This window comes from Danio aesculapii, chromosome 10 (assembly GCF_903798145.1).
Source record: "Danio aesculapii chromosome 10, fDanAes4.1, whole genome shotgun sequence".
Taxonomy (NCBI): Eukaryota; Metazoa; Chordata; class Actinopteri; order Cypriniformes; family Danionidae; genus Danio; species Danio aesculapii.
This window is the reverse complement of record NC_079444.1, coordinates 36,792,858-36,820,490: the sequence shown is the minus strand read 5'-3', so window position 1 is coordinate 36,820,490 and position 27,633 is coordinate 36,792,858. Positions and strand designations below refer to the sequence as shown.

General features: G+C 35.1%; 1 protein-coding gene across 1 annotated transcript in view; it reads left to right on the top strand.

Annotated features, from left to right (window-relative positions):
* The first annotated feature begins 231 nt into the window (after nucleotides 1-231).
* myo18aa (myosin XVIIIAa) overlaps nucleotides 232-27,633 on the top strand; it is a 125,379-nt gene continuing 97,977 nt past the window's right edge. Inside the window, 4 exon segments of the mRNA XM_056467204.1 lie at nucleotides 232-341; nucleotides 3,293-3,686; nucleotides 5,947-6,462; nucleotides 6,464-6,667. Of these exon segments, the coding sequence (XP_056323179.1) occupies nucleotides 3,411-3,686; nucleotides 5,947-6,462; nucleotides 6,464-6,667 (996 nt within the window). The 5' untranslated portion in view covers nucleotides 232-341; nucleotides 3,293-3,410.

Here is a 27,633-nt window from a genome sequence, read left to right as displayed (position 1 = left end):
TCTTGAGTGATATGTATCATATAAAAGGTATTTTGAAAGTTACATACATATTAAACCTATTTATATAGCATTTTATTAGTTAAACATCAGGCAAAATCAACTTTTCTAAGTTTCAAAGTAGGTTTCTAAGTCTCTTAGTCATGCAGAAGTGATGCACTCCTGTGTTGGACTCGTCTTGAGGAGATCGTTTCCAGCAGGGCTCAGTGAGGCGGGAGCGCGCTCAGCTGGTAGTGCGCGCGTCCCACTGACCGTCAGACGCTGAAGACGGGTTTCCACAGGACCGGTGCTGCAATTCAGCGCGCACCGGGCATCGCCAGAATATTTCATCACTTGTTTCAACGGTAAGTTTGTTTCTATTTAGCGGTGTTTTGCTTTTTAGTTCACTGTACAGGTGAACAGACTGTCTGTTCGCGTTGACGCGGAATAAAGAGGCTTAGAGAAGCGCATTACGCACACCAAAACATTAACCTTTAAGTAGGTTGGTGTGACTTAATGCAAGATCAAACTGTATAAAAGCAGCATATCTGCATAAGATCTGAATAGTGTATTAAGTAAAGAATGTCATTTAAAAGCCTTGAACGTTTAGCCTACATTCAGAGCTGAGTGGAAGTTTCTGCCGGTAGTTTAAAGAGTTCAATTTTACTTTACATAATAGACATGAATATGCAGATTAAGTGTTTTGCATGAAATTGATTTGCAATTGTAAAATAGATTTTATATCAGCTGTAACAGGGAGCTCTCTGGAGATGAGGAGTTTCAGGAAGTGATTCATTCTTCTGGGTTTGTTTGGATAATTAGAAAAACTGATCGATTTGAGATCATTGCTAATGTATCTATTATGTGATGTAGGCTTACACGTCTTTCTTAAACTAACCGTATAGTTTGATGTCGATGGTAAAAAGCCCTACGACTCTCTTACCGATTTTTGTACCTGTCAGGAAAGGTAAGAACAGCCAATCAGAGTATTCGACGTCACACCGAGGTCTTTCGTCACGTCAGCTTACTTTACTGCTGCTTTTTCATCTAAATTCATGGATGTTGACAATACTTGCATATTTTGTAATATACACGAGGAAGACTTATCTGTAATTTGAAATTAACTGTAATTTCTCTCTTAAATTTTGGTATGATGTTAGTGACGTGTTATTTGGACAATGAAATGTTAATTACAGGCTCTCTTTGAAATGTTATTTGCTCATTTTCACACACACACGCACACGCACACGCACACGCACACACACACACACACACACACACACACACACACACACACACAAACATTTCAGTATGTTGTTAATTTTTACATCTTACATGGTAAATATTTTATTCATAAGCAGAAGTGTGTATAGTTTGGAAGTTTGGTATATCGAAGTGTATAACAAAATGCAATTTTTTAAAATAATTTTTATTATTATTATTTTAATAGAAACTTTGAAAAAGTCTTTAATGCAAATTAATAACAAAAAGAATGACTTGATGTTAGATTTCATATATTTTACTGATCATACTAATTCCCCGTAGTCTGATTCAGTCTCAATTTTTTTTTGTGTGTACTATGTTATTCATTCATTAATTTTTTTTTCGGCTTAGTCCCTTTATTAATCTGGGGTCGCCACAGCGGAATGAACCGCCAACTTATCCAGCATATGTTTTATGCAGCGGATGCCCTTCCAGCTGCAACCTATTACTAGGAAACATCAATACACACCCATTCACACTCATACACTACGGACTATTTAGCTTACTCAATTCACCTGTACCGCATGTCTTTGGACTGTGGGGGAAACCAGAGCACCCGGAGGAAACCCACGTGAACGCAGGGAGAACATGCAAACTCCACACAGAAACGCCAACTGACCCAGCCGAGGCTCGAACCAGCGACCTTCTTGCTGTGAGGCGCCAGTAAAGAATGTATTTTTTGCACTTATTGCAATGGTCTTGGATATAGTTTGTGTCTGAATTTGTATTAATACTTTCGTGTAATGTTTCAATGCTTGTAATAATAATAATTACAATAATAAAAACTTTTACTGCTTTGAATAATACATTTTATGTTTTTTTTTAGCCGAGTTAACCAGTGAATTGCTAAAAATGACTGAAAGGACTATTGAAACAATCATATTATATTTTATTTGTCTATATTACAATCGTTTAGCTTCTGTGAGTCAATACATTCCCAAATACGGAACATTTTACTCACTAAAACATAGACATTTCCCAATCATTATTGTCTTTATTGTATTCTTCTGTTTTAGAAAATAATAGTAATAATGTAATTATTATTATTATTATTATTATTATTATTATTATTATTATTATTATTATTATTATTATTATCATTGCTGGGCAAATGATAATGGAGATAATTTTTTTGACAAAATATGTGTGTGTTTTGTAGATTTATTTGCTATATGTAGTGCAAACACAAATATAAAATCAAAACTATACAGCACTTTTTTGCATAGATATTTAAATTTATATATTTAAATTCATACATTTGTATCATATACATTTATATTTTATATCTAAATATAAATAAACATTTTCTCGAATATATGCATGTATATTTGTATTTTTAAATACATAATAAATATACACAGTACACACACAGTTTTTACATCAAATTTTTTTTATTGGAAGCGATTAATCACGATTAACTTTTCCCCAGCACTAATTATTATAATTTATTATTATTATTTATCATTATTTTATTATTATTATTATAGGATATATATACATGTGTTAAAACAATTATAAATGAATATAATTATTGAATAAATAAAATAAAATGATATATCATTACATTCATTAATTTTCCTTCAGCTTAGTCCCTTATTTATCAGGGATTACCACAGCAGAATGAACCGCCAACTTATCCAGCATATGTTTTAGACAGCGGATGCCCTTGAAGCTGCAAGCCAGTACACCGATGCACTCTCGCATTCACACACACACACACTCATACACTACAGCCAATTTAGTTTATTCAATTCACTTATAGTGCATGTGTTTGGACTGTGGGGGAAGCCGGAGCACCCGGAGGAAACCCACGCCAACACGGGGAGAGCATGCAAGCTCCACACAAACTGGCCCAGACGGGACTCGAATCAGCGACCTTCTTGCTGTGAGGTGACAGTGTTAATCACTGAGCCACCGTGCCACCCTATTATTACATTATTATTGCTATTTTATTTATTATTTTCATTTTTTTAACATGTGCATGCCTGTTGTATACAGCGAGAAAGAGATAAAGCACTAAAACAAGGTTCTGTTCATCAATCTGTTGTTATAGAGGAGGGATTCACCTGTTGCTAAGGTGACCTTGGTGCTCTGGAGCTGGCGCAGGTCATGACTGAACGCCAACACTGAAGAGACCGACGTCTGCTGAATTCTACATTTGGGCCCCAATCATGTTTCACCTGATCAAGAAAGATAAAGACAAGGAAAAGGATGGGGCAAAAAAAGAGAAAAAGGAGAAGAAGGAGAAAAAAGAGCGAATGTCCCAGGCCGAGCTGAGGAGTCTGGAGGAAATGAGCGTGAGGAGGGGTTTCTTTCATCTTCATCGAAGCAACTCTAAACGGGAGTCGAAGGGGAAGCTGGAGATTTCCAGTCCCATTCCCATTAAGGTGGTCCGAAACACAGAGCTCAGTCTGGCAGATGTAGACCTCAGGAAACTCTACTCTCAGGTAGACTTATGATGGGGATATCAAATTTTCTTGTGATTATTTGCTGAAGCATTTATCATGTACAGCTGAAGTCAAAACTATTTGCCCTCCTGTTTTTTTTTATTTTTACTGTTTTATATTTCCCAAATGATGTTTAACAGAGCAAGGAATTTTTCATTGTATTTACAATAATATTTTTCTTCTGGAGAAAGTCTTATTTGTTTTTATTTTATTTTTATTTCTAATAAAAACAGTTTTTATTTATTTAAAACCATTTTAAGATCAATATTATTAACCTCCTTAAGCAATATTTTGTTCGATAGTCTACAGAACAAACCACTGATATTCAATGATTTGCCTAATTACCCTAACTTGCCTAATTAACCTAGTTAATCCTTTAAATGTCACTTTAGGCTGAGCACTATTATCTTGAAAAATATCTAGTCAAACATTGTGCTGTCATCACGGCAAAGATAAAATAAATCAGTTATTAGAAATGAGTTATTAAAACTATTATGATTAGAAATGTGTTGAAAAAATCTTCTTTCCTTCTTTCCAGAAATTGGGCAAAAATATACAGGAGGGCTTATAATTTAGGAGACCTAATAATTATGACTTCAACTGTATATACATTTTCAGAGTTAACCAATCTTTAATCAAATTAAATTGCAAAAGGATTATCAATTACAACAGGTAACGTTACAATAAAGTCTGAGTAGTGAATGTTAGTTAATGGATTAAAACCAATAGTGAGAAAAGCCAATTTTACTACATTTTATTATAGTTTTTTATTATCTATTAAAATACAAACTAATTTGATTTATTATTAGCTAATACCACAATTTTAATGCATTATTGCAGTTAAGATAATACCTAAGAAATTAATAATAGCTTTTGCTGTTTTCATTGTAATGTTAATCTAATTAACTGTTGGAGTGTTAATGTACAATAGCCCTATAAATAGTCACAGACTTTCAATCAGTATTTTAGCATTTATTGGATAGATTAACAAGTGAAAATGTTTGATTAATTAAGCCAATCAATGGACCGTTTTCCCAAGACTGTTATGACGTGTTTAACGGTCATCATAATCTTAAATCCTTGAAATATTTGTATAAAAAAAAAACCAATGTATGCATTCATGAATGTCTTATGTCACCTTTGCGTCATATTACAAAAAACAAATTACCGCTTATGCAAGGTGTTTTTAATGCAGTGTCTATGGGGCTGAGAGTAAATTTGACGGTATTCTCTCCTCTGGCTGCCGTCATCAGTCTCACACATTTTTTTTCTTTTTCTGAAAGTCTTGATAACACCATTGTCGAGTTTTTCTTTTATTATTACAGCAAACAGGATTGTAAAAATATTTTTGTTGTACTCTCTTAATCACTGCTCTCTAAGTTTGCCCAACTATGACGACTTCCGCTACTGAGAAACCCTGAAATGTGAAAAGGGTCTATTAAGTCTCCAAGTATTTGGAACTGTTATGAACACCACTGTAAATACAATATATTCTCTAAACCAGGGGTCACTATCGCTGTTCCTGGAGCGCTACCTTCCTGCTGAATTAATTAATCACCTGGACCAATTAGTTAGGTCATTAAACAGCACTTGATATTTACAGACAGTTGTGTTTGGGCAGGGTTGCAACAGACATCTGCAGGAAGATAGCTTTCCAGGAACAGGGTTGGTGACCCCTGCTCTAAACAAAATAGGTTTAGTTTGAATTATTAGCCCCCGGTTTATTTTTTCCCCAATTTCTGTTTAACGGAAACATTTTTTTTTTCAACACATTTCTAAACATAATAGTTTTAATAACTCATTTCTAATAACTGATTTCTTTTATCTTTGCCATGATGACAGCACAATATTTTACTAGATATTTTTCAAGATACTAGTATTCAGCTTAAAGTGACATTTAAAGGCTCAACTTGGTTAATTAGGCAAGTTAGGGTAATTGGACAAATCATTGTATAACAGTGGATTGTTCTGTAGTATATCGACATTTTTTTGCTTAAGGTAGCTAATAATTTTGACCTTAAAATGGTTTAAAAAAATGTTAACTGTTCTTATTATAGCCAAAGTAAAACAAATAAGATTTTCTCCAGAAGAAAAAATATTATAGGAAATACTGTGAAAAAATCTTTGCTTTGGTAAACATAATTTGGGAAATATTTTTAAAAATAAAATAAAATTACAGGATGGCTAATAATTTTAACTTCAACTGTATATTGATATATTATTATGTTATATTGACATGTTGAATATCGTCTTCTCTCAGGGTTCCATAACCCCCACGAGCTCCAGTGATGACATTAAAGGCGAGCAGGAGGTCCGCCGGTCATCAGTCAAAGAACAGGCAGCCAAGTTTGACTCCATTACAAAGCAGAATTCACAGGTAGAAAACATGCTAAAGCGATACTCATTCTCAAAGAAGAGCAAGGAGGAAAGCCCTTCAGGGTCAACTGCTCCATCAGGGCAGAACTCTGCCATTGCTTCCCCTCAAATAGAGGTCAAGGCATTCAATCAGTCGCCACTACATTCGCTCCACCAAACCAGCCCCGCAAAGATCGTCCAGATTCCAGAAATAGTGGACCGAACATTCCCGGCAGATTTGCGATTACCGGCTGTGGCACCTCCACAGGTTCCTGCGCCAAGAGAGTTGGAAATTCAACGTCGCAACACAGGCGATTTTGGCTTTTCTCTTCGTCGCACCACTATGGTAGACCAGCAGACCGATGGGTCCCTCTACAGAAAGGTCGTCCACTTTGCTGAGCCCGGTGCTGGGAGCAAAGATCCCGACCTTAGGGCTGGTGCCGGGTGACCGTCTGGTGGAGATCAATGGGAGGAATGTGGAAAATAAAAGCAGAGATGAGATTGTGGAGATGATCCGGCAGTCTGGAGACACGGTGCGTCTGAAGGTGCAGCCCATCGTGGAGTTGAGCGAACTGAGCCGCTGCTGGCTGAGGAACACCAGAGGCCCATATCGGGAGGTCTATGAGGTGAGATATGCAAGTTTGTGTCATGGTTGTGATGTGTTTACTAACCAGTGAGGACGGTGGATTCGATGGAGAGTTTCATTTTAGTTTTTTTGACAGCATTTATCATCAATGTTTAATGCCTCGGGACTAACAAAGGGTGAAAATGTGAACCTTCACAAAAACACACAAAATGACAGGTGTAATAGCATAATTAAAACAAAAAAATGTCTTGGGTTTGTTTTTTTGGTTTGATGCACCCCGTTATAAGATGGCTGACCAATGATATGGACGCATTTGGCAAGTGTCAGAAGCATAAAGTGGCTCAGCACCACTTTGTGTACCTAGCATATTTCTGCTTTTTCATTAAGCGTCATCTAATGTTGGGGAGTGATTTTGCATGTTCACTCAGATCAACTCAGGTAGCAAAGAATTCTGGCCCAGATTTGCCATAAATCTGGCACAGCAGGAATTCATCCAGCACTGGCCCGGGTTTGGCAGAGGTGGCACCGTCTTTATGGCGGCACACAAGGCCAGATGTAAAATGTAGGATTTGTCCAAGATGTTAAAAATTATACAGTATGTGTGTGCCATGTAAGGTTGGCATATCTGGACCAGTGGTGGAAAGAGTACTGAAAAATCATACTCAAGTAAAAGTACCATTACTTGCCCAAAAATGTAGTGCAAGCAGAGTAAAAGGATTGGTTGTAAATATTACTCAAAGTAGGAGTAAAAAGTAGAGCTTTTAAAAGTACTCGATAGTAGTAAGTGATGAGTATTACGATGTGAACGGCTCATGCGTGTACATGCAATTTGTGCACAGATGTGTAAATGTAACATTCTGTAGTGCATTAGTAATTGTTTAAGGGCATTTGGTGGTTTCAGTCCTCACAGTCAAACATCCTTCTCATCATTGACGTGCAGTCTCTCGATCATTTTCTGTAAAGATTTTGGACGACATCTTGCACACTATTAATGCTCTCAAATGGTTCATTGCATTTATGATATGCCAATGTCTTGCAGGAATATCACAGGACTGATTAATCTACTTTAGAAAAGAAAAAAAGTAGTGACTGACGGTTGAAGGAAGATGGTTGAGTAATAGTACTGATACTGCAGTAAAAATGTACTCAAGGGAAAGTAAAAGTACACATTTAAAAAAAAAAAAGAACTTGGTAAATTACAATTTCTGATAAAAACTACTCAATTACAGTAATTTTAAGTATTTGTAATTTGTTACTTTACACCACTGAGCTTGACCCACACTTAAAATGCATTTAAATTACTTTGGAATATGAATCAGGTCGCTTTGAGAAAATGCACATCTATAGCGCACCTAAAGCACAATGCATCAATGTCATTGCAGTCGTGACACAACAACATATCTGGCCCAGTTCAGGCCCAGTTATGGGTTATTAACTTAGCTAAGACTTGGCCCTGATATGGTCCATGATTGGCCCTTGTCTGGAAGCCAGACTTGATCCAGTCATGATCCATTCACCGTGGCATGTGGGCCAAACAAAAGCTGATTGTGTGGGCCGGAGAAATTTTGCTTTGCTGGATGAATGCCAAAAATCATCTTGAAAAACGCTGATGATAAGTGCAATAATAGTTCAGTGCGCATGAGTCTTCACACAGGGGATCCTCTGAGTATGGTTTGCATCATAATTCTCTGGTGTCACAGTTGGGGCAAGCATGTTGTATGTATGAGGAAAAGTAGGGGATAGAGTGCTTAGGGCCCAGAGGCTTGGAGGGGCCCACAGTGAAGACTTGGGGGAGACATACATACATAGGGCCCAGTCAGAACTCCTAGATTGCCACATGGCAGGGGTCCACTAAAATGTCCTCTGCATCGATCCACGAGGCTCCTATTTGGTCTTAAAATTCATTCAGTTTTAGTTTTTGTCAGCGTGTCGCAGTGATTTGTAAATGACAAATGCCTTCACAACAAAGAAACCAATTGTTTTATCCCATATAGTGTGCTCATACCTGACAACACCTGACTCTGCATCTGGGACCCTACGCTATCAGAAAACTAGCATGTTAGTTTAGGTTTTTATTCCTCCATGTCACATGATCTGTGACACTGAGCCAGGGCTGCAAGATATAGAGTGGAGGAACTATGACGTCACCTTGTAGGCTAATCGGCTAGCATAAAACTGGTTCCCTCAATAAAATCCCTATAGGATTTTCCCATTGGCTTTTCGAAGATTGTAAATAATAAGCTCTGTGTTCAAACACTGATCATTACTCTTACACGTTTTGTCCAGCCGGATAATCCTCACACAAAAATACATCTTTTAGCACTTTTGTATCTCAAATGCAAACGCAAGAACTGAAAAGCTAACATTAGGCTATAAACGGACTACAGTGCCTTCGAGATGCTCGCCTGTGATGTCAGCACCTCGCTGTTACTGATCACTTTTCAAGCTTATTTTCGGTTATTATTATTATTATTACTATATTATAATCCACGCTATATATAATAAACAAATAAATACGCAAAAACACATCTGTATAGACCTACATGCCGTTTTACGTGGGAAAGAAATTTAGTTTTGGCTTTAAAGGTTTAAAAACTGTATGTATAAATGCGCGTACATAGTTTTATCACAAGACATATTTAAATAAGTGTATCGCTCGCGTGCACACAGCCCACTTATCTTAGTTACAGATGACAGAAATGAGGCGTGAGGAACAAGTCTATATGCCTGCCAGTTCCATCATAGACACAGAACAACATTCAATATTCTTTTTTTTGTCACGAAGTACAGCGAAAAGCAGCCCATACACTCACATATGCTATACATTTTAATGAGGAGTGTAAATACTGCAGTTAAAACAGTTAAATGTGTTCAGATGAAGAAAAAACTACTAAAATTCAATTGATCATGTTAAAATGACAGTTAATATGTATTTCTACACATTTATTCACACGTTTGCATTACTGAGAGCAGGAAAGAGACGGGCTGCACTGGTAAGCTGTATCTTCATAGTATTGTTTAATTAAATTAAAGGATCAACAAATTAATCTGTCTTTACACGTTAAGACATTGTCTAAACAATATTAAATTTCCAATTAGAAAAATACTACAAACTATAAAATACTATTTATGAAAATACTTAAATAATAGACAAATCTAAATGTCCAATGCAAGCAGGCTGCGTTCCAGACCAGTGCAGCTCGATGACGTATAATAATCTCAGATACCGCCTGTAGTCCTGTTTAGCAACTTGATAGCAAGTGTCTTTTTAAAGAAGCGTAACCGATTTTAAAAATCAGAAGTGTGATGTAACTGATGTGTTTTATGTCGTGGAATAAAACGTGAAAGTATCTTGAGTTTGTGTCAGCCATGAACTTTATTTAAGCGAATTAACAGAAATCCCATTCAAAAAACCTATTGACTTCGGACGAGGGAAATTGACGTCAAAGTTCCTCCACTATAGGAAAAATTTAACATTGCAATATTTTGTGATTCTGCGACATATATTGCGATATATATATATATATATATATATATATATATATATATATATATATATATATATATATATATATATATATATATACACACACAATTTCACCAGATGACTTGAATAGCTCTATTTGAAAATAATATATAAAAATCTAATGAACAATCTTCCAGCAAAGATAAAGTAAAAGATACATTTTTCGAGTCCAACAGTATACAAATACAGTAATTGAATAATAAAAATAAAAACAATTCAGTAAATTAATTGTTATTAAAGTTAGAAATAATACAATTTCTTAAGCCTGAAAGTTTTTTTAAATCATTATACAGTAACAGGTATCAAAAACACATGCAAATTATCAACTGTAATCCAGACTTAACATTGTACATCTTACGATGTGACAATCACGAATCATCACATTGCGATATCGATGTTGAAACAACATATTGTGGAGCCCTACAGTGACCAGTTGGAGCACAGAAACTCTTAAAGTATGTACACAGCTTTTAAACACGTTGAAATGAAAGAGAAAATGAAAGAGGAGTCGTGGGTTTGTCTTTTCTGATATCAAGTCAGCCAGTGCTAAACAATCTGCTTTGGTAGTCAGATTTGTTTATGCTCTTGTTTCCAGAGGTCAGTTGCTAGTTCTGCCTTGTCGATGACATAACCACGTCATTAAAGACAGCAGGTCATGATTGGTTGAGAAGAAAGGTGTAGCCTGAGATGTTTCTTGTTCACAAGCGACAAGAATGAAGGAGTCAAAGTCATATAATCTGACACAGTAACGGACATAAATATTGTGTAGAAATATTGTGGCATTGCATCATTTTAATGAAAACATTCAATTTATTTAAGTACAACATGATCTAGGTCAATAAAATTGACTGTAATTTTGAATAAATTAAGGGTTTTAAAGCTAAATGTGCACTTTGGGTTGTTTGTGTTTGTGATATTGACATTTCTCAGGAAATTAGATACAGTAACTGCACACCAACTGTGTGTTTCAGCAACTTTTGGTCTGAAGATCAGTTACAGCCTTGAGGTATTCTGTAAATTCAGAGCAATGTGAGTGTTTGACATCTGAAGAGACCGTTGTGCAGAGAGATGTTGATGATGTCAACAGTTTCAGTGAGACAGCTTCGGGGTTCAATAACCTGTCTAATTTGTTCGTCATTCTTTCCCAATATGCATCTGTATTTGTGGAGCTTTCCAATTTTGGAGGACATTATAGTGCCATCTGAGTGAAATAAATGGCAAAACTGAAAGGACTATAAGTCCATGCTGTGGTCTATTATGCTGTTAAGTATTGTATGAAGACCAAAACACTTTTACTTGATCACTGAATGTTTTTTGTAATATTTAACCAACTGAAATCATTCAGCAATGCCCACATTGTGTGTTGGATTATCAAGGAATGCATAAACTTTGTAAAGTGCATACAGTACTGTGTATATTGATTTTCTTGATTCGCCCAGTCATATTTTCTTATAAAACTGTGATGGTATTTTTTATCAGCTGAGAATTTGTGAAAATCTTACAAAGTTTATAAAAACATGGCTTATATAGACAGCACCCTCTAGTGGATTTGTCATCTGAAATGTACAACAAAACGTACTCTAAATAATGTATTTCAGAACTGCAAAAGTGTATACAGCGCCCTCTAGTGGATTTGTCATCTGAAACATATAACGGAACGTACCTCAAGTAGCATATTTCAGACATGCAAAAGTGTATACAGCGCCCTCTGGTGGATTTTTCATCTGAAACATGCAAGGAAACGTATCTCAAGTAACGTATTTCAGATATGCAAAAGTGTAGACAGTACCCTTTGGTGGATTTGTCATCTGAAAGGTACAACAAAACGTACCCCAAGTAACCTATTTCAAATACGCAACATTGTAGACAGCGCCCTGTTGTGGATTTGTCACCAGAAACGTGCAACGAAACATACCCTTATTAACGTATTTCATACATGCAAAAGCGTAGACAGCACCCTCTAGTGGATTTGACATCTAAAACGTACAACGAAACGTACCCCAAGTAACGTATTTCATATACACAAAAGTGTATATAGCTCCCTCTAGTGGATTTGTCATCTGAAACATGCAACGAAACGTACCTCAAGTAACGTATTTCAGATATGCAAAAGTGTAGACAGTACCCTCTGGTGGATTTGTCATCTGAAAGGTACAACAAAACGTACCCCAAGTAACCTATTTCAAATACGCAACATTGTAGACAGCGCCCTGTTGTGGATTTGTCACCTGAAACGTGCAACGAAACATACCCTTATTAACGTATTTCATACATGCAAAAGCGTAGACAGCACCCTCTAGTGGATTTGACATCTAAAACGTACAACGAAACGTACCCCAAGTAACGTATTTCAGATACACAAAAGTGTATATAGCGCCCTCTAGTGGATTTGTCATCTGAAACATGCAACGAAACGTACCTCAAGTAACGTATTTCAGATATGCAAAAGTGTATGCAGCGCCCTCTGGTGGATTTGTCATCTGAAATGTACAACGGAACGTATCTCAAGTAACATATTTCAGATACGCAACAGAGTAGACAGCGCCCTCTTGTGGATTTGTCACCAGAAACGTGCAACAAAACATACCCTTATTAATGTATTTCATATACGCAAAAGTGTAGACAGCACCCTCTAGTGGATTTGACATCTGAAACATGCAACGAAACTTACCCTAAGTAATGTATTTTAGATACGTTAAAGTGTAGACAGCACCCTCTGGTGGACTTGACATCTAAAATGTACAACGAAACGTACCCCAAGTAACGTAATTTAGATAAGCAAAAGTGTAGACAGTGCTTTCTTGTGGATTTGTCATCGGAAACGTGCAATGAAACATACCCTTATTAACGTATATCATATACGCAAAAGTGTAGACAGCACCCTCTAGTGGATTTGTCATCTGAAACATGCAACGAAACTTACTCCAAGTTAAGTATTTTAGATACGCAAAAGTGTAGACAGGGCCCTCTAGTGGATATGTCATCTGAAACGTGCAAGAAAATGAACCATAAGCAACATATTTCAGATACGCAAAAGTGTAGACAGTGCCCTTTAGTGGATTTGTCATCTGAAACGTACAACGAAACGTACCCTAAGTAACATATTTCAGATACACAGAAGTGTAGACAGTGCCCTCTAAGTGGATTTGTCCACTAAGCAACGTATTTGTAAATGTAGTCTCCAATAAGCTTGAGTTGAAGGTTCGGATGTAGTGTTTACACTTTTTCAAGTGAACTACATTAACAGAAGAATCAAAATATTGGTGAAGGTCTCATCCTATCCTCTGGATCTTGGTTTCACTGTTTGTAGCATTAAATTTTCTTTGTCTGCTTTGTTTGCCTTGTTGAATTCCCTGATTACTCTCTGACACACTTTCATCTGCTGAGCGAATGAACAGCCCTGTTTGAGAATGTGGATGACTCTCTTATAGTATCTGTTAAACGTGAGTCTTGTGTGGTAAAGCATTGATGGCTTTTCTGATAGCAGAAAGGAAAACAATAGAAGTGCACATATCTGTGATGATCTTCTAGTGAGGTCAGGTGTTTGGTGTGAAAGCAGATGTCATGTCAGCTGTGTTTGTCCCAATCGTCTGTCATCGTGATTCCTCAGAAAAATCAGCTGCCATTGCATCTGAAAACAAACGTCATGAGCTGAAAGTCACGTAAGAAGTGAAAATGATGTTGCATTTCCTTCATTATTAAATGCTTCATTTTTACTGCACGAAAAGAACAAGTTATTAAGAGTTGTTTTAGTACATTGTAAAAAAAATGTGGTTCCACACAGTCGATTTGTGTTGGGACAACATCAAAGAATTAAGTTAACTTATTAGTTTTTACAAAGTTAAGCGGATTGAAAATAAAACAATTAAGTTGTCCCGCTAAAGAACTCAAGAATGGTGTTGTTTCAGCTCATTTTTAATAAGTAGTTTGAACGGCATAATTTTTTGAGTGTAATTTGTTCAGATATAAAAATTTTCGGCACATTCTTTGGGGCAACAGATCTTGCATAGTTTGTACACTTCAGGAAAAAATATATTAATTTAAAAAATATAAAACAACATAAGCTTTTTAGATTATACAGTTGAAGTCAGAATTATTAGCCCCCCTTTGAATTTTTTTTTTTTTTTTTTTTTTCCCAAATGTTTAACAGAGGATGGAAATTTTCACAGCATGTCTGATAATATTTTTTCTTCTAGGAAAAGTCTTATTTGTTTTATTTTGGCTAGAATAAAAGCAGTTTTGAAATTTTCAAAAAGCATTTATTTTAAAGTCAATATTATTAGCCCCTTTAAGCAGTATTTCTCTTGATTGTCTACTACAGAACAAACCACTTTTATACAATGACTTGCTTAATTACCCTAACCTGCCTAGTTAACCTAATTAAGCCTTTAAATGTCACTTTATGCTGTATAGAAGTGTCTTGAAAAATATCTAGTCAAATATTATTTACTGTCATCATGGCAAAGATAAAATAAATCAGTTATTAGAAATGAGTTATTAAATGTTATGTTTAGAAATGTGTTGAACAAATCCTCTTTCTGTTAAACAGAAATTGAGGAAAAAATAAACAGGGGGGCTAATAATTCAGAGGGGCTAATAATTCAGACTTCAACTGTATACTTCAAATGTTTTTTTAGATAACACAAAGGCCCAATCCCAATTCTTCCCCTTAGCCTGTTCACGTGAAAGGCTAGGGGTGTCCCAATTCTCTTTAATTTAAAGGCATAGGGCTAAAGGCAACATATTTTAGCATATTAAGAAAAACATACAGTTGAACTCGGAACTATTAGACCCCTGAATTATTTGCCCCCTTTTTCTGTTTAATGGAAAGAAGATTTTTTTCAACACATTTCCTAAACATAAAAGATTTAATAACTCATTTATAATAACTGACCCAGCCGAGGCTCGTACCAGTGACCTTCTTGTTGTGAGGTGACAGCACTACCTACTGCGCCACTGCATCACCCAAGTTTTATCATATTAAGGAAAAAAACACAATTATTTAATTTATACTGACATCCAAAGGCTGATTTGTTGATTTGACCTGATTGAGATATAATAACCAGAGCTCAGTGTCGATATTAAAATGTGCTAAGTGATTTATTCTTGTTGAAAAATATGGAGTATCGTGTTTCTACACTGTAATAGTTGGTCTTTTAAAGAGTAAGAGGTTTATCGTCTTGCCTGATTTACACAAACAGCAACTGATGTATTGGAATGAACATAAGAAGAGACAGGTGTGTGAAGAGAAGGATCTGGTCAAGCTAATCAAATGAGTGAGTCAGCGGTCAGTCCTGCTAAAGCTGCTGTTGGGCTGGTTTTGCCTGTGTTTGAATAGTCTCTGTGTGTGTGCAAAGACTCTTCACATGCATTCTGCTAATGGATAACCAGACAAATCTCAGTGTCAAAGTCTGATGGCTATAGAAGTGCATCAACTTTAAAGTGTGTTAGGGTTACTAGAAAAAAATGAATAGATTAATCTGATAATCTGATTATGTTATTTTTCAGTTTTTTTAGTACTTAAATTAAATAAAATTCTAATTAAGTTAAATTTTACTTATTTTATTTTAAAGATTTTTGTTTAGCAATTTTTTAATATCACTTTGATTAATAATTTAGTCAATTATATGTTAATAATACAAATATCTATTAAAAACTTTAAGATTATTGCATTGTATTACCTTATTATTTTAATAATAAATATATTCATAATAATATTATGTTAAAAATGTTTTAGCAATTTTTTATAATATCAGTTTGATCCCTTTGTTTTAAAATATAGGAAATTATATGTTAATCCAAATTACAGGATTTTAACTCTTTAATTGCCAAATTCACAAACGACGTCACTGTTTAGGTGAAAAAAGCACACTAAATGACGTATTTTCAATATAAAAAGTAATTGTGGACTGGATTTTTTTAACCTTTTATCAAAGTCTTGGACATGTGAAACAGCATTGCCTTTGATGCATTGTTTTTGATTAATTTTCTTTTTTTTTCCTGCCTAATTTACTGTTGGTGGCTGTTTTGGCCCCATTCCATTATAACCACTTTTTTGATAGCAAAGCCATGACAGCATATAATCATGGATTTTAGATTGTTGGTGGTTTTCCCTGTTGGAAAGTGGTCAAATTTGTAATTTTTACTGTTGATCATCAGTTGGCATGTGTGTGTATGTGTGTCTGAGTGTGTGAGAGTGACCTTTGCGCATTTACCTTGATGTGTCTAAAAAATCTAAATATGCATCTCAGCTCTCAGAACTACATGGAGTAAATAAAAACAAAGACTGTGTATTTATGCACCAAATGTGGTTATAATGGAAGTCAATGGGACAAAAACAGCTACCAACAGTAAATTAGGGAGAAAAAACGAAAATCTAACAATGCATCAAAGCCAATGTTGTTACTAATCGTTCACATGTCCAAGACTGATAAAAGGTTAAAAAAAATCCAGTCCACAATTACTTTTTATGATGAAAATACGTCATTTTGTGTGTTTTTTTCACCAAATCAGTGACATCATTTGTGAATTTGGCATTTAAAGAGTTAAAATCCTGTAACTTTTAAAAACATGAAGTAGTTTGTGTGTTCAACTGAGGTTGATTAACAGATTTATGCTAAAACAATAAAAAAATATTATCTGATGCATTTTACAGCAGTTTAATTCAGTGGATGTTTTCATCCCGAACATATAAAGAGGGTAGTCAATTTGAAGAGTGCACAAGGGTTAATAATACAAATGTCCATTAAAAGCATTACAATTATTGCATTCTATCACATTATTATTTTAATAATAAATATATAACACTAGATTGTTTTTTAATTGAACTTGAAATATTTTAAGTTGCATAATTTACATTATAGGCCACTCAATTATCAATTTAAATATAATAACTGGCAAGAAAACAGTAAGATAGCATTATATAGCATTATAATATGTTTATGACACAAGTAATAAATGTTTAATTCTATAAAAGATTTATTTTTAAAAATATATTTTTTTATTTAAATATTTTATGTGAATATTTTTGTACACATTTGATTCCAAATGTTTATTCATTATTTTATTATACCTATGTATACTGTTTTTTTTTTCTCCGTAGACCCCCTTATATTTCCCTAGCTGATAACAATAGATTTATTAATTAATAATTGATAATCTAAGCTGCTATTTAATTTCATTAAAAAAATTACATTATCACAGGATGTTATAGCTATTTAAACTTATGAATGACTAAATTATGGACAATTTTATAGTAGTTTTAATGATAATAACTTTCATTAAAAGCAATATCATTGTATAAAAATATGCAAAAGAAATACGAGTAGAAATATCATATTTAATTCTACATTTTTATGCTATTTTTTAATTTTAGGTAATGATCTAATGTTTCACGGAGCTCCTTTCTATATAAGCTTTATTATAGAACACTATATATTCATTTTAAACGATAATATCATTCCTTAAAACATTAACATTGTTGCATTATGCTCATGAGATAAGTTTTATTCCTTTTATCCTTTGTTTGCTTTATCCTAAATATGTTTTTAATTTTACTCTAAGATTTTGTGCAATATTTTCGATTAAGATAATGAATAATTTCTTCATGTGTCTCCTCCCTAAACCCTTTATTGATAATATGTGGAGACATTTATGCAGTCTGGATGCCTGTGGGCAAAACTGGCCGAGAAAACTGCAAAATTAGAGCACATCGTCAGTCAGAGGAGCGACTGACAATCTGGGCCATTCAAACTGATCTTCAACAGGCTTTCTTCCATCTTACAGATAAAAACATTTTCAATTTTATAACAGAGATTTAAAACATCCATCCACATGCTATGCTTATTATGTCATCTGAATAGGAGTAATAAACTGCACTCATTGTAATGAAGTGGCCATTCTCACTCAATCCCACCAGGATTTTTACTGGCCCACTTTTAAGCCGAGTCCCGAAAAAGACCTGACACATTTGGGATTGGCCTAGAAGCGCTTATTCTATATAAAGACCGTCATACAGAAATCTAGACTATGCCACTGTGGAGGGCTGCATGCTCAAATGTGTTGCTTGTTGCATTTATTTCAGTGACGACAAATGTTAAAATAGAGACTTTTGGCCAGATTTACTCATGGAAACCCTCTTTCAGAAGCGATGAACTGCTAGTAGGACATCCTGAAGACACACAGTTACTATATTTGAAGGGTTCAGATGCAAAAACCTCTAAGTGCCATCTGAAATTTCCTTCTAATATTACCATTTTTCTCAGGCCCCCATGTCTTGGTTCAGAAATTTCACTTTTATGGTAAATAATAAGTTGTTTTCATCACTTTCAACATTAAGTAACTGAAAATAAACACAAGAGACTTAGAAAAATGCTCATTGTAAAAGAAAATTACAGATGGCACTTAGAGGTTTTATAAATAATCGAATAGTTCTACGATTGACAGAATACAGTACAATAGCCTAGTGGTTAGTATGCTGACATATGATGTGTAAGCGCTCTGGGCGTCCTGAGTTCAAATCACGGCTCGTGTACCTTTGCTGATCCTACCCCTCTTTCTCCCACTTTACTTCCTGTCAAATAAAGTAAAAAATTCTTAAAATAAATCTTTAAAAATAAAAATAAAAATACAGCCGATACACAATGCACAATGCAAATGAAATGGCCAATGCTAAATGCTAATGGCCAGTGAAAAATGGCTAAACTGAGAAGCAGTGTAGCAATCCTCCATAGACAGCAATTATCCTGTGATGCTCAAAGTCCAGAAAAGGAACCAAAAACCTTGTTAAACATTTCATGTGTCTTCAGGGATTCAAATGTGAAGCTCCAAGAACAATTTTGTATGCCAAAATGTGTTGTCCACATCATGGTGTGAATTTACTAACACAATATTTGGGTAAACACACACTCTAGATATAGGTGAATAAAATCATATTTACAGTTTTTCTTTGCTGCACAAAGGGTTTTTGGACCTTCAGATCGTTAGTTAAACTGCTGAAGTTTTTAATTTCTATTCTGGACTTCGGATGTCTCTGGACCCTTCTTGTCTATCAAAATTCAGATTTTGTATGTCTGTAAATGGCCTCATCATCTTTGTTAATTTGACTCTTAAAAAACGAGTTCAAATCTTGGGAACATTAGCACAGATGTTCTCATGTACAGCATTAAGGATCAGTATAAATGTGATTATGTGATTAATCACTATACTTGCTTAGCATTTCTCATGTAAGCATCGCAAATCACATACAAATCATATGCTGTATTTGGCTTACTCCTACAATCAACATATTTCTATGAACAAAACTCACACCAGGTGACACTAGTTTTTCAAATGCCTTAATGCTACTTTGTCAAGTCTGGCAATAAGGTTTTCAGTGAGAGAGAAAAAACTAAACTCACCAGTCTTTTAACCACTTGAAAATTCCAATCCAGTTTAACCAAGTAGTAAATGTGCTAAAACATCTGTAGCATATTTAATTAAGTCCCTGTCATAGTTTGCATTGCAAACACTCCTTATGCAAATTAGGATTGACATAAATTGTTTATTCACATAATTGTTCTCTATTTTTATTCATTCATTTTCTTTTTGGCTTAGTCACAACTTATCCAGCACGTTTTTACGCAGCGGATGCCCTTCCAGCCGCAACCCATCTCTGGGAAACATCCACACACACTCATTCACACATACACTACGGACAATTTAGCCCACCCAATTCACCTGTATCGCATGTCTTTGGACTGTGGAGGAAACTAGAGCACCCGGAGGAAACCCACGCGAACACAGGGAGAACATGCAAACTCCACACAGAAACGCCAACTGAGCCGATGCTCGAACCAGCGACCCAGCGACCTTCGCTGAGGCGACAGCACTACCTACTGCGCCGCCTGTTTATCTTCAATAATACAAGTTAATACAAGTTTTAATAATATGTTTTTAAATTAATATTTTACTCATCAAGTATGTGTTAACTTGATCAAAGTGACACTAAAACATTTACAAAGTTACAATAGATTGTTGTTACAAATAAATACTGTTTTTTTCTTACATTAATATTTACTTGTTTCCATAAAAGTATTGAGCAGCATATTCCTAAAATACTGTCATATAATTGTGTATTTTTTAAAATGCATACTTTAAAGACTTTAAACAATCTGCTAAAACACACAATTGGCTTTAACATTGATAAGAACTGCAGCTAACTAAACCTTTTTGAAAGGCACAATTCAACACTGTACAATACTGTTTCTGCAAGTAAATACAGTATGTATTTTCTAGCAATTTATGAGTGAAAATGTTTTCTACACTCAATATTTGAAGTATATCAGGAGGGTTATTTCAGTACTATACAAAAGTCTTATCACCTATCCAAGTTTTAGGAACAACAAATAATAACTTGATATCCAGTTGATCATTTGGTATCATAAGTGGCTTATATGAAAGGCAAAGGCCTCTAGATTACGCTTATTTTACCAAAATAAAATATGATCATGCCTTGATTTTTAATTATTTAATTAGGACAGTAAGGTCTGACTTTGCTTAGACAAAAGTCTTGTCACTTAACTGAAATAATGTACAGAATATAAAGTCATGGTGCAGTGGAAAAAGAAAGAATGACTCCCATGAGCTTGGAGGACTGCATCCATACATCTCTGCAATGACTCAAATCACTGATTAATAAAGTCATCTGGAATGGCAAAGAAAGCGTTCTTGCAGGACTCCCAGAGTTCATCAAGATTCTCTGGATTCATCTTCAATGCCTCCTCCTCCATCTTACTCCAGACATGCTCAATAATGTTCAGGTCTGGTGACTGTAATGTTCAGGCTGGCCAGTCCTGGAGCACTTTGGCCTCTTTTTTGCTTTTAGGAACTTTGATGTGGAGGCTGAAGTATGAGAAGGAGCGCTATCCTGTTGAAGAATTTGCCCTCTCCTGTGGTTTGTAATGTAATGGGCAGCACAAATGTCTTGATACCTCAGGCTGTTGATGTGGCCATCCACTCTGAAGATCTCTCGCACGCCTCCATACTGAACATAACCCCAAACCATGATTTTTCCTTCACCAAACTTGACTGATTTCTGTGGGTTCTGTGGGTCCATGTGGGTTCTAATAGGTCTAGTATTTGTGATGATTGAGATACAGTTCAATAGATGATTCATTAGAACAATCTACCACTTTTCCAAATGATCAACTAGAACTCATGTTATTATTTGTTACAATTGAGATCAACAACAAGACTATTGTCAGGTAGTGTATATGCTATTTTAATTCGTATTAATATTTAGATTTTTATGGCTTTATTTAAGTTTCCAATTTTATTAATTTAGCTTTATTCCAACTACCATCAAAATGCACTTGACCATGTTCAGAAGGCAGCTTTTTCAGAGCCACAAAATGCTGCTGTTGTTTAAATGAAGGACTTGAACACATTTCTAAAAATCAGTTTTAAGTTGAAATGATGCATGTGCAGATCATCCATGCAGCGTAAATGGCTTTATTCCAGCAGAATGTCAGGCATTTCTTCAATCGTGGTGTGTCTGTGAATGTGACAGGAAACCCTAGCAATTTTTTTTGACAGGTCTGATTGTTTGTGCTGATAGTTACCAGCCGGACAGGTTCCAGCGGCATTACTGTAGTGAGAAGAACAGCACTTAAACACACACAAACCTCACACCCTCTCCGCTCCTCTTTGCTTTGAATGAATGAACCGACGTGCTCTCCTCAGCCTTTTGTGTGCACCTCTAATCTCTGGGCAAATCTGAGCACACTTTTTAACTGAGGGTTACTGCGTGAGCGTGTTTGAAAATGACAAATCAAGGTGAAGAGTTCAACATAATGTGCAGTCTTTCTTTAGGTTTGCAACACAATGCTTGCCAACCTAAAACACCCTTATATCAACACCTGTTCATTTTTAAGCGATTTGGTTCGTTCCGTAGAACAACAATGTGAAATATGCCATTACACAAACATAGCCAAGATTATTTACATACATGTAGTTTTAAAGTGGCACTTGAAGAGTTCAAGCATGTAGAGTTGAAATCTATTCTTAAAGATCACCGTGCTAGCCTAAAGAGTTGGGCAGACACATGTGGGTGGGGCAAGGAGTTGAGGGGCGGAGTGAGTTGTTAAGTCTGACCAAACACTGTAGAATACACAAGACTTGTGATTTGTATATTTTTGAATGGGCAAAAGTGTAACATCAATGTAGCAAATGAAGCCCTGTCTTTTAGTACTGGAGCCAGTTATTGATCGCTATAGACTAACGATTCTTTTTGTGTGTTTTTGTGACAGTTTCTGCACTTGTTATGAATCCTCTGGGGTCAACAAATGCACTAGAATCACAGCAAATACTTGTTTCACACACTTTTTCTATTCAATTCATCTTTATTTCTATAGCGCTTTACAATAACATAGAACTTAACATAGAAGTTCTAGTCAATTGAAATTGAAACTGTGTTGTGAGAAATGAGAAATACAGCTGAAGTCTGAATTATTAGCCCCCCTGTTTATTTTTTTCTCAATTTTTGTTTAACAAAGAGAAGATTTTTTTCAACACATTTCTAAACAGAAATACCTGTTTCAAATAACTGATTTATTTTATCTTTGCCATGATGACAGTAAATAATATTTTACTAGACATTTTTCAGAACACTTCTATACAGCTAAAGGTGACATTTAAAGGCTTAACTTGGTTATTTTGGTTAAATAGACAAGTTTGGGTAATTAGGCAAGTTATTGTATAACGATGGGGATGTATAAAGGGGCTAACAATTTTGGCCTTAAAATGGTGTTTAAAAATTTTAAACTGCTTTTATTCTAGCTGAAATAAAACAAATAAGACTTTCTTCATAAGAAAAAAATATTATCAGACGTACTGTGAAAATTTCCTTGCTCTGTTAAACATCATTTGGAAAATATTTGAAAAAGAAAAAAAAAACAATTCGAAGGGGGGCTAATACTTCTGACTTCAACTATACCCACATAAAGATTGAAATCTCTACTTTTAAATGAACCAACTACACTTGAAAACAAATGTTCTCTGGTTTTGTAATCCATATGAAACCAACGCAGTTCATCCTGTCAAGCGCATATCACATGACAGCAACTACACGAATGGCCATGAACATTGAGGTGTAAAACACAATTGTATTTGTTAATTTTTTGTGGACTTTTAATTTTACAGTATTTTTTTACAGTGCAGTTACAATTTGGCTACATGGTGGTGCTGTTATAACATATAAAAACAGACACCATGACAAAAGTCTTGTCGCCTATCTAAGTTTTAGGAACAACAAATAATAACTTGACTTCCAGTTAATCATTTGGTATCAGAAGTGGCTTATATGAAAGGCAAAGGCCTCTAGATTACGCTTATTTTACCAAAATAAAATATGATCATGACTTGATTTTAAATTATTTAATTAGGACAGTAAGGTCTGACTTTGCTTAGACAAAAGTCTTGTCACTTAACAGAAATAATGTTCAGAATATAAAGTCATGATGCAGTGGAAAAAGAATTAAAATTGTGTCTGACTCCATCATGAGCTTGGAGGACTGCATCCATACATCTCTGCAGTGACTCTAATCACTTATCAATAAAGTCATCTGGAATGGCAAAGAAAAAGTTCTTGCAGGACTCCCAGAGTTCATCAAGATTCTTTGGATTCATCTTCAATGCCTCCTCCTTTATCTTACTCCAGACATGCTCAATAATGTTCATCTCTGGTGACTGGGGTGGCCAATCCTGGAGCACCTTCACCTTCTTTGCTTTTAGGAACTTTGATGTGAGGCTGAAGTATGAGGAGCGCTATCCTGCTAAAGAATTTGCCCTCTCCTGTGGTTTGTAATGTAACGGGCAGCATAAATGTCTTGATACCTCAGACTGTTGATGTTGCCATCCACTCTGCAGATCTCTCACATGCCCCCATACTAAATGTAACCCCAAACCATGATGATTTTTGATTTTCTATTTAAAAAAAATATGTGAACAAAACTACAATAACCTGTTCGTACAACAGCCTTTTAAAATATAAGACTGTTATGAGATGGTGGCAATTTTACTGGCCGCACAATGGATGAAAACACAATGAAGAGATATAGTACTGTTCCAACTCATTATCTGCATTACATGATTTTTAGAGTGATTAAAGATAACATCTTCAAGACAGGACTTTCTGTATGAAATTTGTACAAAATGTATACTAAAATGAAAGAGAAACAACTAAAGTTTATGAATACCTCCTCATGTGTGGGAGTAGAGTTGGCAGAGAAGCTGGCTTAAACATGTTCAGAGAAACACTGTTGCTGTCAATCATTGTTTACTTCACTAAATCAGTTTATTGGTGAAGGGATTGATCGAACATGCCTATTGATGGAAGGTTTGTGAAGAAAGTTCATGCTCCCTTGTAAAAGTATTTTGTAGTGTTTTCAAAATACAGTATTTTATTTTGATACTGCTGTATTTTGTAGTTTATTTTGATACATGTACAATTGAGGTATTTTTATTTTTAAATACATTTCAATGTATTTTTATAGAGTCAATTTAGGTCCTTATATACATGCAAAATAAAGTTTTGCAAACAAAAAATTAGGTATTGAGCAAAAAATAAATAAATGAATGCAAATCTCCAAAAATCTCAAAGAAAACATACATTTTTGAAAAATAAAGATTTATTTTGCTAACAAAAAAAGAACTAAAAATAAAAATCAACTAAAATATTTGCAATTTAAAATTAGATATATATTATTAAGCTTTATTTTGAAACAAACCTTTATTTCTTTTGTTTGTATATCTTTGTTTGTTTAATTGTATTTAAGTAAATTCGGAAAAGTAATTTTATACCAGATTGATTGTGTTTATTATTTATATTAATTGGTATGAGGTTATGGGGTTCTTTTTGGGGTTAAAATACAAATTAGAATGATCTAATTATTAAGAATTCAGGGCCCTTCCATCGCCATAGGGAAAGGGCGCTACATATATATTTGCAAAACATGTTTTATAGCATTGCCTTTACAAAACCCGTCCAGTCAATTGCAATGCTTATTTTGATTAGCATTGTAGTCAACCATGAGTTCGTGATGCTGTTTTCACTTTGCACTTCACATTTCAGCGTGTTTGACTTTGTGGCCCTGATTTGACAAGGGGCGGAGTCAAGAGAACTTTACGGCCAGCCCGGACCTGCCTCCATTTAAGCGCCGTCATCACATGGAGATACGATATCACTAAGGTGGTCTTACAGTCCTGTAGGTCTGGGCCTGCTGTAAACACCTAAGTTCCCCTGTAACGTTTGGTTTTGTAAAGTTAATGCTATAATAAATGTTTTGCAATTATATATAGTTTTTTTTTAATTGCAAATATTTTTGTTTTTTGCACTGCTTGATTTTTATTTGCAGTTTTTTTGTTCGCAAATTTCTTTTTTTTTTCTCAAAACTTAATTTTCCCTTTGCAGTTTCTTATATTTCTTAGCAATTTTTTTTTATTTCTCAAAAATTTATTTTGCCTTTGAGATTTTTCGAGATTTGCATTTATTTATTTATTTATTTATTTATTTATTTATTTATTTATTTATTTATTTATTTATTTATTTATTTATTTATTTATTTATTTATTTTTTGCTCAATACTTTTTAATACTATAATTTTTTGTTTGCAAAACTTTCTTTATTTTGCCATTATATATGGCCCTAGATTGACTCCATAATTTTTGTCCATCCCTGGCTATAACGGCTATTTTCAAAACCGGTATGACCAAATTTATCCAAAAACCTATCATTCCTAAATGAAAACTCAAATACTGACAAAATTTGTTGAACAGCATGTAATTGTAAAGAAGCATGCCAATTTTAACAAAATAATCCAATATGTTGCATTATAAGTGTTATAAAGATGGAAAATAAGCTGTATTTCTAAGGAAAGTGATCTGAAATGGCTATTTCCATCACTATTATATATATATGTGTTTATAAGCTAATAATAAATAAAATGTGAATATTCCAATATGTGATGTTTCAAAAATGTTCAAAGTTTTAAAATGCAGTGTACTGTATATTTTTTGCTTCAATAATAAACCAACAGGCAATGAGTCTTCTCTGCAAATTTATGTCAGTCAATATTTGCATTGCTATTTTAAATACCCCCGCTGAATTTCACGAAGACTGGAGCTCAATGGGTGTCTTATTTCAAGCGCTCGGAGGGCCTGTGGCGTATGAATGTCCTCCGACTGCTCTGAAACAGTCTGTCCATGAATGGCTTCATTAACTAGTATCAGATTAGATTATGTAATGGATTGACTTGGCTGCACATCAGCCACTGAATACAGGAAGTGTCTTTGGTCTGTCATCAGTGTCTGCAGTCTTTCTGTTCAGATCTTTCTTTATGTCTCTGGTTTGTTTTCTGGCCGATGACCCAGGAATCTTTCTGGAGCTGTCAGGGCCAAGCGGAGAAGGCCTCAATATTGATGCCGGTCAGCGGACAGACTTGGCCTTCCGTAGGGGTCCAGGAAGTGGATGATAATTCTCTTGGTTTGGATTGCCGGTCAGTGTGATGACCCGCTGTGGATTTTGGGCTGATCTACGTTGGTGTTTGGCAGTAGGATTGTGGGAACTGTCCAGTATTTGAGATCTAACTGTGAGACTGCGATGATGCCAACACGTTCTCACTCCTAAATGATCACATATGGACGCCCGGGTATGACTCTTTGGCGTTTTTTTTAACACCCTTTGACTTTGTTTAAAGTCTGGGTGAAAAGGAAGTGGGTGGCATAGTGGCTCAGTGGTTAGCACTGTCGTCTCACCGCAAGAAGATCGCTGCTTTGAGTCCAGGCTAGAGCAGTTGGCATTTCTGTGTGGATTTTGCATGGGAATTTTCCTCCGGTTTCCCGCTCAGTCCAAAGACATGCGCTATAGGTGAATTGAAGAAACTAAATTGGCCGTAGCGTATGAGTGCATGTCTGAATGCGAGAGCGTTTCCCAGTACTGGGTTATGGTTGGAAGGGCATACTTTGTGTAAAACATATGCCAGAATAGCTGGTGGTTCATTCCACTGTGGCGACCTCTGATAAATAAGGCATAAAGCCGAAGGAAAATGAATGAATGAATGAATGAAACGGAAGTTGCTGAGACTTTTATTTTAGTATGTTGATGTACTTCTGACTGAAATAGAATATTGAGTAGGGGGCGGGGCTTTCTTTTGCACATCATTCCCTCATAGCAAACTAACGGTAAGAGGGGCGTGGTTAAGAATATATATACAATATTTCTATGGAAGCCCTCAGGTTGACGTCAACTGAAGGACCGCCACTCCAAATATAGAAGCAAGTGGTCTTTAAATGAAGATTACCAAAACAAAGAGGACTAGCTTGCACAGATTAATAGTAAGATTAAGATTAACAATGAGAGCTAGCAAAATAAACATTGTAAATTTTGATTTCATGTAGACTTGAATATGTTCTTATTTCGTCATGATCTACATCACAGATGAGTA